Source organism: Seriola dumerili, unplaced genomic scaffold (assembly GCF_002260705.1).
Source record: "Seriola dumerili isolate Sdu_G_001 unplaced genomic scaffold, Sdu_1.0 BDQW01000018.1, whole genome shotgun sequence".
Classification (NCBI taxonomy): Eukaryota; Metazoa; Chordata; class Actinopteri; order Carangiformes; family Carangidae; genus Seriola; species Seriola dumerili.
Genome location: NW_019174273.1, coordinates 4,085,732 through 4,099,604, shown reverse-complemented (window position 1 = coordinate 4,099,604; position 13,873 = coordinate 4,085,732). Strand labels below are relative to the sequence as shown.

The following is a 13,873-nucleotide window of genomic DNA, read 5'->3' as shown; positions in this document are numbered from 1 at the left end:
GGGAGAATGTCAAACTCCACACATACAGGTTTGAACCCAGAAACTTCTCACTGTGAGGCAACAGTGCTAACCACTGTACTGCCATGCTATGGTTAAAAACACCTGTTCCATCAAACACCAGCATTGTGGATCTTTACACAGATACTGATGGAACACAGCTCAACTCAGATGAAGGCAGAGAGGTGGACCTGCATTTCTCAGGTGATGGGCTCTGACAAGAAGTTTTCAAAACAAATTGTGTAGTAAATAAACTGTATCCAGATGTTAGTGCAGAGAACTGTGATGTTCATCATCAGTAAAGCAGAGTTCCTCCATGTGCTGGAGCCTATCTGAGCTGCAGCAGAGACTCCTCTGTGGTGAATGAAGCTGTTTGTTCATACTGAACATGTTTACAATAACATAGCTGTACATATGTCGTCCAGTTCACCTGGTTCAAACCTGTAGACCCAGGTCTTCAAGATCTCCACCTGGGTCAGGATTTTTTAGACTTCAGAGGGTGAGGGAGGTAGTATGATGTCAGTCCAGCAGGAGGCAGCAGAACTCTACTCCTCTACAAGAAACCTGAGGCCTGTACTACGAAGCAAGTTCAACATATCCAAGATAACTTTTAGTTATCTGGGTTAACTGAACCTAATATTGGCCATCCTGGATAACCTATACTATGAAGCAGGTTATCAACAGGCTCAGCTAACCCTGGGTTTACCTATCCAGTTAGGTTCGCATTCATGTGAAAGAGGTGGAGTTGTTCATTATAAGCAACATCGTCTGAACCATGAATGAAGTACTAAATATGATATGAGAAGACACGCTGATACTTGCCTGTAAATTCAGTTATAGCAACATCCAAAAGTGATATTAAACAAGGTGAAATATAAACAATATGATCACATGACTGGAATAAAAAAATATTACTGCCATGTCTAAATATAATTTCTATTAAAGTCAGACTATCGATCACTATCATTACAATTACGTTTGAGTACTTTTGCTCTTCAGTCCAATGATGAACAAATTGTTATGAACATGTGATGCAGAAAAAACTGTTAAAGTTAATGTCAGACTGTTTCTGCTGCAGAGAGGAGAGAAAGAAAAGAGGAGAGAAGTAGTTTATGTCTGATGAGTCAGACGACTGAAATGTTCATTTATAATCGTTGACATAATTAACAGTGTGTGGCTAATTATTCTAATCAAAGACATCAGAGGATTAGTTTTTATTTCCAGTTGTGGTTACAGAGTCTCCTCATGTTATTCTGAGCTGCAGTGAGGAAGAAGAGATTAAAAGCATTGACACTGCCAGGAATCCTGTTGGATTAAAGAATATTTGTTCAATTAAAATTAAGCTATAATAGTTTTTATATAGGCTATTTATTTAGCATGATAAACTCTCCGTGCATTTTTTAGAAGCTTTGTTTTTAAATGAGTGGATACATGGAAAGACTCATACAGGAAAACTATTCCACTGATTTATATTTTATGTCTACTGCTTGTTATTATTGATGACTTTATTGTAAACTCTTTTGTCCCTGTCAGGATCCTGTAGGAATGATGACTCAGTTTTTCCAGTGATTTGAATGGTCAGTAGTTTGGCTGTTGACAGGTCTTGATCTAATTCTCTAAAGTTAACCTGCGCCGGAGCAGGTTAGGAGTTCAACGTAAGTTACCAGGGTGATTTACCCTGGTAACAAGTGAACCACCGCTGTAGGACTGAAAAAGAGTCAAACATGAAGTTACCTGGGTAACCTCAAATCCTGCTTCGTAGTAAAGGCCGCTGCTGCTTCACTGTTGGAGCTGTCTCACCTGATTACAAGCTGTGATACCTGCTGAAGGAGGGTCCAAACAGGACAATAATTAGTTTTTGAAATAAAAAGTAATAGAGTGGAAACAGATAGGTTTTTGTGGCTGTAATAATTTGTACTGTAATGGAATTCTATTTGACATTGTTTGTAGAAAAGTACTACACAAATAAAGTCTGATTGATTGATTGATTGATTGATTGATTGATTGATTGATTGATTGATTGATTGACCTTTAAGAGAGACTTGAAATGTGAACCTATCAGCAGTAAAGAAGACACACATTTTTAACATGTGTACACCTGCAGGTGTTTGTGTGGTGTTTTTCTTTTCTAGTATGTTCATGTGTGGATGGTGTCCTCTTGTTTATATGACTTTGAGAAAAGTCTGAGGAAACAGGAAGTGAACAGGAAGTGATGAAGGGAGTCATAACACTAAAAGGTATAAGGTGAGGGGTAAACAGTGTAAGTGTTAGTGTAATTATTATAACCCAGAATGCCTGTATGGTTAAAACATGTCCCAGCATGTGTGATCCAAAGGTAATGAACTTAATCAATATACTTCAGTATACTTCAAGTCTTTTAAGTTAGACCTCCAGGGGAATATTGGAGGCTGTTGTGAGATAGCACAGTAAATACAGTTGGTCTGAGAGATGTTTCCTGAAACTAGAGGCAAACAACACAAGACGAACCAGGTAGAAAGGAGGGTTCAGTCAGCTACTCAGTCTGTCATTAAAGTCACCTTCCATCACCTGGAGACATTCAGTAATGGCTCCTCTGTCAGGTGAGTATTAACAGAACCTCATGTAAACTGTAGTCAAGAGTTTAACATAACAACCTAAATAGGACCCTCTCTACTATATCTGTATGATGTCAGACAATGTGCAACCATAGACAAAATTGGTCACGTGACCACACACTTTTGAAGAGACATCAGTTTCACTCACTCAGTAATGAAGAGACGTCCACGGACGAAGTGATGAGCTTCATAAAACTGTTTTCAGCAGTGCAGTCATTTTTTCATGTTAAAGGAGTTGTGTGATTCTTGTGCTGCGTGAACAATTACGGACAAGTTTGAAAAACGCATACATGTTACAATATGAGGCTACACTGTTAGCCTCAGTTAGAGCTATTTTTTAACTCTAAACTGCAGTTTTTGAAAATGGCAGGGGTGGGATAATTTGTGCCAAAAAGTCTTGGGCAAGTCGAGCCAAGAGACCACTTTTTCTTTAGAAGAAATTTGTTTATTTCAGATCCAAAGTTATGTGTCCCAGGGATGCACCACATCCTGAAACATATAGCTGGAGACTTTAGCTGTCATGTCCCCATTTTAAAGAAAACTGACTCAATTCAACTGCTCTCCCCTAAAGTCGGACTGTGATTGAGAGAAGACAAAGAGAGAGACCAGAGACTGAAAGAGTTTAAAAAGCTTCAACTGCAAGAGGAAGAAGAACTAATGTCTTTAAATGACACTATAGAGTTACAGAGGGGGACGTGGGTGTGTTTTCATATATTTTGTCACAACCTCCTCCATGGTGGATGTCTTACAAATAAATACTTTCAGTTTTAAGGATTTTGTATGGCAGGTTATAATATGTCCTCCAGGCAACTACGTCTTCAGGACACAAAGCAACAAGATCGGCCACATCTTGCTGGTTAGCATGCTAACTTCAGTAGATGTGCTGGAGCTTGCTGATTAGCATGCTAACTTCAGTAGATGGGCCAGGGCCAGCTGGTAAGCATGCTAACTTCAGTAGAAGAAAAGATTTGATAGAGACAAGAGTTAACATTGGTGTTTGTTTCCACCTCTGGAGACAGATGTTGGTGAGTAAAGGAATGAAGTCTGATGCTGAACTCAAATGTTTCTTCTATGGTAAGTCAATAGCTACTAATGCTAACATTAGCTATGCAGCAATAGCAAAACTTGTGTAGAACTCCTTTAATCTCTTCCCGCTTTTTCTCAAGATAAAAGTTAGTGTGTCAGTGCATGAGACTCAGAGACTGTTATCTCATTCATCATCACCTCTAGTTTTCCTCTGATGTAATGTTATAGTGTAAACACATGATGACTCTCAGCTCAGTACAGTTGATGTCAGAGGTTTTGGATGTGTAAGTCTATAACTCACTAGATGTCATCTGACCTTCCTCCCTAATCACCCTGGCCTGTCTCCCACTCCCCTTAATAAAGACCCAGGCTTCCTGGAGATGCTATCCTCTGAAAGCAGGACCTGAATTCAGCCAGGAAGAGGTTTTTACAAGTGGAAGTGTTGTGCCAGTCCTGCTCCACATCCTGCTCTCTGTGAGCTGGGGTTTGCAATCTCCACAGCTCCTCAACCACATGTTTAACCAGACCAGCCTGCATCCCAGGTGGTCCTCTCAGCTGGCTCCACTGCCCATTGACACCCAGTCTGATCCTGACTCAGCCTCCCCCACCTTCTCATCTGTCACCACTCATGTTTATTTTTGTCATTCTGTTTCCTGTCACTTCTCCATCTGCCCACTAGATGTCCTCGGACCTTCCTCCCTAATCATCAAAGTCCTGACTCCCACACCCACCTCACCTGTCTCCCACTCCTCAGTCTGCTCACATTACACCAGCCATCCTGAACCGTTCCTGCCTGGTCTGAGTCTGGGTTCTCCTCCTGTGCTCTGTACACCAGCAGTGACATTAGTAGTGTATGACAGAATTTTTTTCTTACAAAAGAAACTGAAGAGGAAATTTAATATTCCAATAACATGAAATTTGTCTGCTCTCACTTTGTTTGTCCGTCTTTCTATCTTTGCTCCTCATGAAGAGGAAGAATAAAACTGGGCCTGTCCACCCTGCCTGTTGCCAGGTTGTCGGCCAAAACAGCTTTTCAGAGACAGAACACACAACCATTGTCTGTCCCATTGATAAAAACCCAGAATGCTGACTCTGCTGAACTGCAGCCAGTCTAACTGCATCTACGTCTGGTCTGCCGCAGCTAGGCACCCTGTACCCCAACAGCCTCCCCAAACTGCCCCTGAAACAGCCCCAGCCCCTGCTGCCTGGCCCAGTTGCTCTTGGCCTGTGCGTGCATGGAGCAGCTAAGCCCCTGTGCTAGCTGGCTAAAGCCCTGCGGGATTAGACTAATGCAGGCGGCGGGAAGCCACTGGTGGTGAAACAACAGGCATGGGAAGTGACCCTTATCTTTATCAGAATTTACTCTTGTTCACATGACACACCTCAGCTCTGAATTTTACTCTTCATTGTTGTCTTCCTTCCAAATCATTTGGTCTTATTCATAAGATTTATTATCCTTTTTCACAAAAATAAATGAACATGGGCATAAACTTGTAGAAAAACACAACCACAAAGCAAAGAAGGCAACAAGGTAGTTCAAACGGCATCAAGCCAAGATGATAAAAAGCACTGCTGGAGCTGTAAACTACCTGGATTAGGAGACATGGACCTCCACCTAGAGTCAGCTGAGGAGCACCTGATGGCCACACTTGCACCACACCATGGGGCCTGACATGGGGCCACCACCTTGTGGGCCCGCTACATGCAAAGCTAGATGTAACGGTCAGTGTGGTGCAGTTCAGGTGAAGGAAACTGTCATGGAACGTCACCACTGTGGTGGTGAAGGATCTGGAGACGGTGGAAGAAGTGCAGCTGTACCAAGTACAATATTTTAATTCGTCCTTCAGAGGCTGCATCTGAAGAGCAACTAGGCTTTCCTGTTTCAAAGGTTCCTTCAAATGCATCCTTCTTTTCCTCCCAGTTCGACATGCCCAGAAAACCTCCAGAGGAGGGTGCCTGGGAGGCATCCTTATCAGGTGCCCCGAACCACTTCAACTGGCTCCTTTCAACGTGAAAGCAGTAACTCTGAGCTCCTCACTCTATCTTTAAGGCTGAGCCAAGCCACTCTGCATCCGTCATCCGTGACCTCATTCTTTCGATCACTACCCAGAGCTCATGACTATAGGTGAGGGTTGGAATAAAAATTGACTGGTAAATTGAGAGCTTTGCCTTCCAGCTCAGCTCCCTCTTCACCTCAAGGGTCCGGTACAATGTCCGCATTACTGCTGACGCCACACCAATCCGTCTGTTGATCTCCTGCTCCATCTTACCCTCACTCTTGAACAAGAATGCAGAAACTTGAACCTCTTCATTTGAGGCTGTCACTCACCCCCAACCCAGAGGGAGCAGTCCACCGTTTTCTGACTGAGAACTGTGGCCTCAGACTTGGAGGTGGTGACTCTCATCCCAGCCACTTCACACTCAGCTGCAAACTGTTCCAGTGATCACTGGAGGTCACATTCTGATGAAGCCAACAGAACAACATCATCTGCAAAGAGCAAAGATGCAATTCTGAGGTTCCCAAAGCAGAAACACTTCTCACCTCAGTTGCACCTTGAGATCCTGTCCATTAATATATCACAAACAGGATCAGAGTTCAACACTCACTGAACACATGTTTGACTTTGTGCCGAGAATGAGGACACAGCTTTGGTTACATGGGACCAAATGGTTTGTAGCAACAGGCCCCATACCCCATACTCCCACAGTAACCCCACACATTCATGAGCCTTCTTTAAGTCAACAAAACAAATTTAGACTAGCTGGTCAAACTCTTTCACTTTTTTTGGAAAAGACAGGCCTACAATGTCCAGAGCCTTCAGCATCTCAGGGCATATCTCATCCACACCCAGCGCCTTGCCATGAAGAAGCTTCTTGTTGACTACCTCAGTGACCTCTGCCTTTGCTTTGGATGAGGCTTGCCCTGAGTTTTCCGACTCTGCCTCCTCCACAGAGGACATGTTAGCATAGTTATGAGCTACCTTATGTTTGAACGAGGCGTCGTAACATGGCTCTTCATTCAGTGTTTTATGAACGCTCCTAGTTTGGCCCCTCCCCTGGGAATAATTTGCCTTGAAAGACCCTACCATGGGCTATTTCCCCTGACATCACAGCTCCCAGGGTCACCAGGACACAAAAACCCCTCCATCACGTTCAGGTGGCAATTCTCGGAGAGGAGACTCTACATCAGTGACCACGTTAATAAAACCTCAATGTTACTGTTTCAGACCTGAGTACTCTACAGTCAGTATCAGTGACATGTTATCGTTGCACCATGTGTTCTCCTCTGTGTGTTCTCCTCTCTGTTTCTCTCTGTATGTTCTCCTCTCTGTGTTCTTCTCTCTATTTTCCTATCTGTGTTCTCTTCTGTGTGTCAGTTGTTGTTGCTCTGTGCAGCATTGTGTGTAAATCTGCTCTGTCCCATCACACAGACAGAACAATACATCAGCATTGTGTCACTGACTGACTGTGGATGTGTGTGTCTGTTGTTGTTGCTCTGTGTGTATTGTGCCACTGACAGAGTGTGAGTGTGTGTGTCTGCTGATGAACTACCACTCAGGTAAAATCCCTCTGTGTCTTTAGTCGGCTTCCTGACCTCATTGTTTCTGTGCTGCCCTCCTTCACCAGGGTTTGTTTTGGCAGCTCTGGGTGTCTGGTGTGTGGGTGGCACTGGGTCGCAGCGGGGTCTGGACCTAGTAGTGCCCCCCCATCCTCAACCCTGATTCTGCTGACGGGGCCCAACCCACCATGAGATAATGCCATTCCAGAGGGATCGTGGCTAAAGCCTCTCTTTCTGGCTCTCAGGTATATAAAGAGGAGGCAGCCGGAGAGCAGAGGACAAAGCTCTCTGGAAACCTTCTTCATCATCATTCCTCACCTCCCTCCTTTCACCTGCCAGACTCTGTGCAGGTACATTAGCCAGCCAAGCCGAGTCAAGTCTCTGCTCACTATGGATATTGCCATTCAGCACCCCTGGTTCAGACGCGCCCTGGGCTCCGTCTACCCTGCCAGACTCTTTGACCAGTTCTTTGGAGAGGGCATGTTTGACTACGACCTCTTCCCCTACACCGCCTCCACCATCAGCCCCTACTACAGACAGTCACTGTTCCGCAACTTCCTGGACTCGTCCAACTCTGGCATCTCTGAGGTAACGACATCAGACTGTGACTCCATCAGTACTGTGGAGAAACAGCTTTACTCATGTTCATAGGAGGACAGATACACAGACAGAGAAGAGCTGTGTTCAAGCTCATGTTAACATCAGGGTAGTAGCAGTAAATGTCTTTTTAATTGTATAATATAAAGAGAAAGATCCAGAGTTCATTAGAATTTCAAACTGGATTTTACCATATCAATAGGATATCAATAGGATCTATCAATGTGATCATTATGAGACCCCCCGTTATGAGTTCTGAGTTTAGTTGCTTTACATCTAAATAAACTTTTACTGAACTAAAGAAAATTTAAAGTCATTAAATTAAATATCTAAACATTCTATACTTAAACTGTGACAGGTTCAGGCTCTTATTTTGAATAGCATCAGTACTAATGATAATACTGCTAATTTACATCTGTAGTCCATAGGCAGGTAACATAAAGCACAAGTCACAACACACTATGATGATACGGTGCATCCTCTCTCTGCTTGTGTGTGTCCCTCAGGTGAGGTCTGACAGGGATAAGTTCACAGTCTACCTGGACGTTAAGCACTTCTCACCTGATGAGCTTAGTGTGAAGGTCACTGACGACTACGTGGAGATCCAGGGAAAGCATGGAGAGAGACAGGTAAATTAAAAAAACAGGTAGTGCTCCTCCCCCCTCTCCCACACACCACTTTCAAAATAAAGTTAGTGATAGCGTTTAGTCAGGTATTTACTGCTTTAGTTCACTTTGTCCAAAGAGTAATATGACCTTGAAGTTAGCTGTAACAGAACCTGTTACACCTGACAGAGCAGTACTTTGTAAAACACGTTTATGATAATAGATTAATGTTCAACATGCTCTCTGGTTTAAAGAGTCAACACAATTCAGACAAACCTCAGTAAAAACTTCCTCTGTAATCCAGTACAATCAAACCATGTGAAGGAAACAGATAGTAGGATTCATGATGGGTATATCTCACTTATCATTATCAGTCAATGAAAAGTTCATACAACCTGTTGACTCATCATGAAGACAGCTTCTGCCCTCCACCACCACACTGCTGAAGAGTTAACACAGTCTGGGTGGTAAACAGCTAAACGCTAGAAAGACTGGACTCATTACAGTGAACTACATCTACAGTCTGTGTCCTTTTAACCTCTTGTCTCAGCTGGAAAGATCTGTTTTTTGAATGCGTTTTTTGGTTAGCTAACTGAAATAAGGTCTGTGGTTAACACAAGCTCAAGACATTTCATATTTTATTCTCCAACATAAAATCAGTCAGTAAATACCACAGTCCTGATTTCTTGAAGCTTTTACGTTTTGGTTGCTAACAAGTGTCTAAATGAGACTACAGAGGTTGTCGGGGACGTTAAACGTCATCATGTTGAACATGAAAACCGATCTACTCACCAGTCCAACTTTACAGCCTCGTTTTGGTCATACAAACTGTAACTAACTTTGTCAGAGAAAAGGCTTTTGCAGAAGAGGTAGCTGGTAGGCGTTTGTAGTTGGTTTATAGCCTAACATTAGATTTTTACTTCTGCTGATTGTATTCAGGCTCCAAACGTAATAAAGTGGTGTTCATTAGTGAAGACTGTAGTGCTGAACTAAACCAAACATAAACTGTTGTTTATTTTCTATAATAATCCAAAACACAATGTAAAAATCCCATTAGCTGTTTGTGCAGGGAAACACATCATCCCTGCAGCTCTGTATACAATACTTTCAAAATATTTCTCCCAGCCTCCTGTTAGTCTTTTATTTTGAAGATCAACTGTGGCCAGGAAATACTGGTCACAGTCTGTTACTACAACAAAACCAGGAAGTGTTATTTCTGAGGAGAATGTATGGTCAGTTACATAAAGACAGACTTTCATTTATAGTGAGAATTGTTCCTTTAATTAGTATTGATTGATATTGATATTGATAGTTTGTGTTCATCCTTCTGTCTTTCAGGACGACCACGGTTACATCTCTCGCGAGTTTCATCGCCGCTACCGCCTCCCCTCCAGCGTCGACCAATCAGCGATCACCTGCTGTCTGTCAACTGATGGCCTGTTGACTATGACTGGGCCAAAGGTCACCGGGGGTAGTGAGTCCAGCCGTGGCGAGCGCAGTATCCCCGTCACCCGTGATGATAAGCCCAATGCCGCTGCATCCTCTTAGAGACCAGGGGTTGGGGTTTGACCGGGGGTGGTGGAGGGGCTCAACCCCCCAACAACCTGCATCGACTGGGACGGACGACCACAGATTCTTCTTCTCCGGTCCTCCTAGCTTCACTTCCTCCTCTGTAGATCCTTCGTAGCACTCTTCTGTTTTATTAGCACCATTGTTTTAAGTTTAACAAACCACCATGAGGGTGGTAAAGTGGGGGGGGGTTAGCTGAGTTCTGAAGGAGAGAAGTCATCTGAGTACGAGACTGAGAGCTGAAACTTCACTCTGCTGATGGTCTGTGTGTTTCAGAGCCAGTCCTCTGTCACTGCACATGGTTCAAGTTAAATGTCAAACATGTCCCAGGTTTCCATCAGTGAAGTTCTCTGACCTTCTGCTCTGTCTTCAGGATCCTGTTCTGTAGTCTAGACCTGTTCCATGGATTCAGGCGCAATACTGAGAAGTCCAGACTAAAGAAACTTATAATAAAGCTGTACAATTAACAAGAGGCACCTCCTGTGTGTGTGTGTGTGTGTGTGTGTGTGTGTGTGTGTGTGTGTGTGTGTGTGTGTGTGTGTGTTTGTTTGTGTGTTTGCACATTTCCTGCTCAGTCTTGTTAAAGGTCCATATAGTATAAACCATGACGAGGTTCTATATTAATACTGTGAAAGTATCACAGAGAAATGCACACAGCCTGTATTCAGAAACTGAGCCTTAAAACCAGCAGTCAGGACTTCTGGAACTTTGTGATGTCACAACAAAGCATTCACTGCTCTCAGCCATGCCCACCTGGACCCACCATCCAACCTTGCAGGATTTGGTTTCTCTGAGTGTTTACCTGTAATCTGCTATATTTTTATAGCAGAGCAAGGCTGAGAGAGGAGATGTAAAACTACACTGAGATGGTTTTTGGTTCTTAAAACCACAAACACATCTTCTTATGGATCAATACTTCAAAATAAAACACTCTATACTTCAAAATAAAACTCTAAACAGGAGAAGTTTAAATATGGAGTTTTAAGACTGATAGCGGATAGTCAGCTGATCTGACATGAGCTCATCTATTCAAAATCTCAGATGACAGGATGTTAGATGTATTTTACTTTTCACTGCAGCATTGGAAATGCTAATGGATCAGTTTTTAGGACCAGCACAAACTCTCTGTAGCAGCTAGTGTCTTTAGGTGGAGCTGAGCATTAGTGTAATTGTCACAAGAGACCGGGGGATATGTCTCCTACATTGTATGAAAAAGATAAATTTGACCCCCCTAAAAACTGTCCTCCATCATTCCAGGTTGAAGCTCATACTGTCATTAGTACATTGGGTCAGGTTGTAGTGGTGTACCACAAAAGAAACAAGAGAAGACAAGTCCAGTCAAAAGAGACAACATAGGAAAAACAGGCACACAGAAAGAGGACTGATGAGATACAGGTTCAAGGTGACCACCAAGACCCTGTATCAAACAATACACACAGACACCTGTCCTGCAGTGGACTGAGCTGTTGAGACACAACTCTGTCCAGAGCTTCAGAGAAAGGAAGGTTAGAGACTGGTTGATTATTTAGAGACCCTGGATCAACATGTGGCTTCTCCAGTAACAGTTTAACCACAGCAGATTAACAGTTGGTGGAGACAGTCACAGTAATCAATGATAAATTCAAAAATGTTGAAGTCACTGGTACAGGTTCCATAAGGGTCTGTCACTGCAGTAACAGGAACGAGAACCACCAGCTCAGGTTCATGGACCAGTGTGTCGAGTGGTAAATACATGCAAACCAATGTTAGAGGACAGACTGGTGTCACTGATTTAAAGGATGAGATGGAGGATACAGTCAGACCAGAGACCAAAGGATCTGGTCAGGTCCAGCTGGTGGATTCTTCATTGCCCAACTTATCCCAAAGCAAGCAACACTGACATAGATCAACTTTTAAATGTAACTATTAGCCTTGTCCCAATTCAGGGGCCTCATCCTTTGGAGGAACTGAAATGAGACAGCCTGGTCTACAGAGATTTGATGCTGTTGCCACTGCGTCACAAAGCCAAGTTTGCATAGCAACCTTGACAACACATAACTTTTTTCCACAAAGGCTGTGTTTGGAACCGCCTTCTGCCTACTGCCTACTACATACTCAATCAGTATAAACTGCATTCTGCCTACTAAATGAACAAATTAGTATGCCATTACCAAGCTGACTGTTCACACTGAAGTATACTGCCAGTATCCCAGAATGCATTTTGCATGAACTGGCAGCGACAGCGATGACTGGCGGGGATTTTAAAGAAGGCTGAAAGCTGTTAAAGTATTTTCTAATAACACTGTTTATAGGTCACTTTTTAAGTATTAACATTTTTTCAGGTGAGAATTTAACCTGTAGACTCACAACTTTGGTCTATTTATAGAAGTAAAGGCTATTTGTAAATCTGGTATGATGGAGATTCGGAGATATTGGGAGAGCAGACAGTCAGTGTACTGTACAGTAACGTCCAGGGTCCTGTCATGCCTCTTACCAACCACCGTGTCAGCGTGGAGAAAAAAGCTTGTTGTCTGTGGTACGTAATTCAGATGTACCTGAATTTTGGATTTCCCTCAGAAGTATTAGCACATTATCAAGTTTTAAACATCTCATTTGTTCCCAGTATATAAATGCAATGTGAACTGGAACCAGGAGCCTCCGCCTCATACCCCACCATCGTATTTTGAAGAGTCGCAATGCCTCATTGGGCAATTCAGTATGTCCGGTATGCTCACAGCGCATACTCAGAAATTCTTTCTAATCTAGTTTACATCCGGGTATTTCTCACGTACACAAAATTCACATACTATGCAGTTGGAATGCACTACATACTCATTTTGACGTCACACTTAGTATGAATAGTGCGTTAGTAGGCAGTTCCAAACACAGCCAAAAACTTGAGGTTTTAAGGCCCTTGGCTTTAACAGATGTACCATTAGCTGCTGAACTGAGCTGAAAGACAATACTTACATTTAAAAGTAGCACTCTGTCAGTGTTGTTTTCTTTCATTACCGGCATGCAATGAATTTTGGGATAGCTGCTGGACAAGACCAAGTTCCCTTCACTCCAGAGAGGGACGTCAAAAAAATAGATGAGAGAGGGACAGAAGAAGAAGAGGAAATACAAACAGTCGCACAGTCAACTTTGTCTTTGGACTGACTGTGATACCACAACAGACTGCAGCAGAGACAAGAGCTCAGTCTGCAGGGAAGACTGGAGCAGTCTCTATCTCCATCCACACCACCTCTGGAGGCAGAGACAGATGTGTCTCTGGAGACAGAGTGGTCTTAAGTCGTTTGGACCATCAATACTTCCATGCTATTGGTTGGCCTATTTTGTGGTCATGTGGGCTCTAAAGACGTTCAAAATTAGCATGTTAACACAGCATTTTTTGTCGTATATAAATGTGCAAATTTGACGTCTTAACGTGGACGTCAAAACAGATGTTTTGGACCATTCTGCGTTCCACTGAGGTGCACTTAATGTGGGCAGTGATGTGGCGGTGACGTAGCTGAGAAATGACATATTTTTGACTTTGTGCCTCTCTCTCTCTGGTTCTGCTCCAGGTTTCTGTCTCTAGAGAGAAATTTTTTTTCATCAGTCTGCTCAAGGTGTTAATTGTTGCATCTCTGTAAATAACATTATAAGGAGCACAGTGTAGACCTGCTCTATATGAATTGATGAATACATGAATTTGTAAAAAATTCTAACTAACTTCTAACTACTATCTAACACTATTAATATATCGTTATATATCATTATGGAGAGATTTTATCCTTTAAAATCAAATGTACAAAATAATAAAGAGTGTAAAGAGTGAAGGGGTCTGTACTTTCTGAATCCACTGTAACAAACACTGTATCAGTCAGAAACCTGTTTCTATGGAAACAGAAAGACATCATCTTTAATCCGTATTGTACAAACCTGTGTCATTATATTCACATGAA

At 42.7% G+C, this 13,873-nt stretch overlaps 1 protein-coding gene across 1 annotated transcript; it reads left to right on the top strand.

Annotated features, from left to right (window-relative positions):
• Window positions 1-7,566: 7,566 nt before the first annotated feature.
• Window positions 7,567-9,926, top strand: LOC111233288 (alpha-crystallin A chain-like). Its single transcript, XM_022761068.1, has 3 exons — window positions 7,567-7,764; window positions 8,280-8,402; window positions 9,717-9,926. Exons 1-3 carry the CDS (start codon window positions 7,567-7,569, stop codon window positions 9,924-9,926), a joined length of 531 nt encoding a protein of 176 aa, XP_022616789.1.
• Window positions 9,927-13,873: the final 3,947 nt, after the last annotated feature.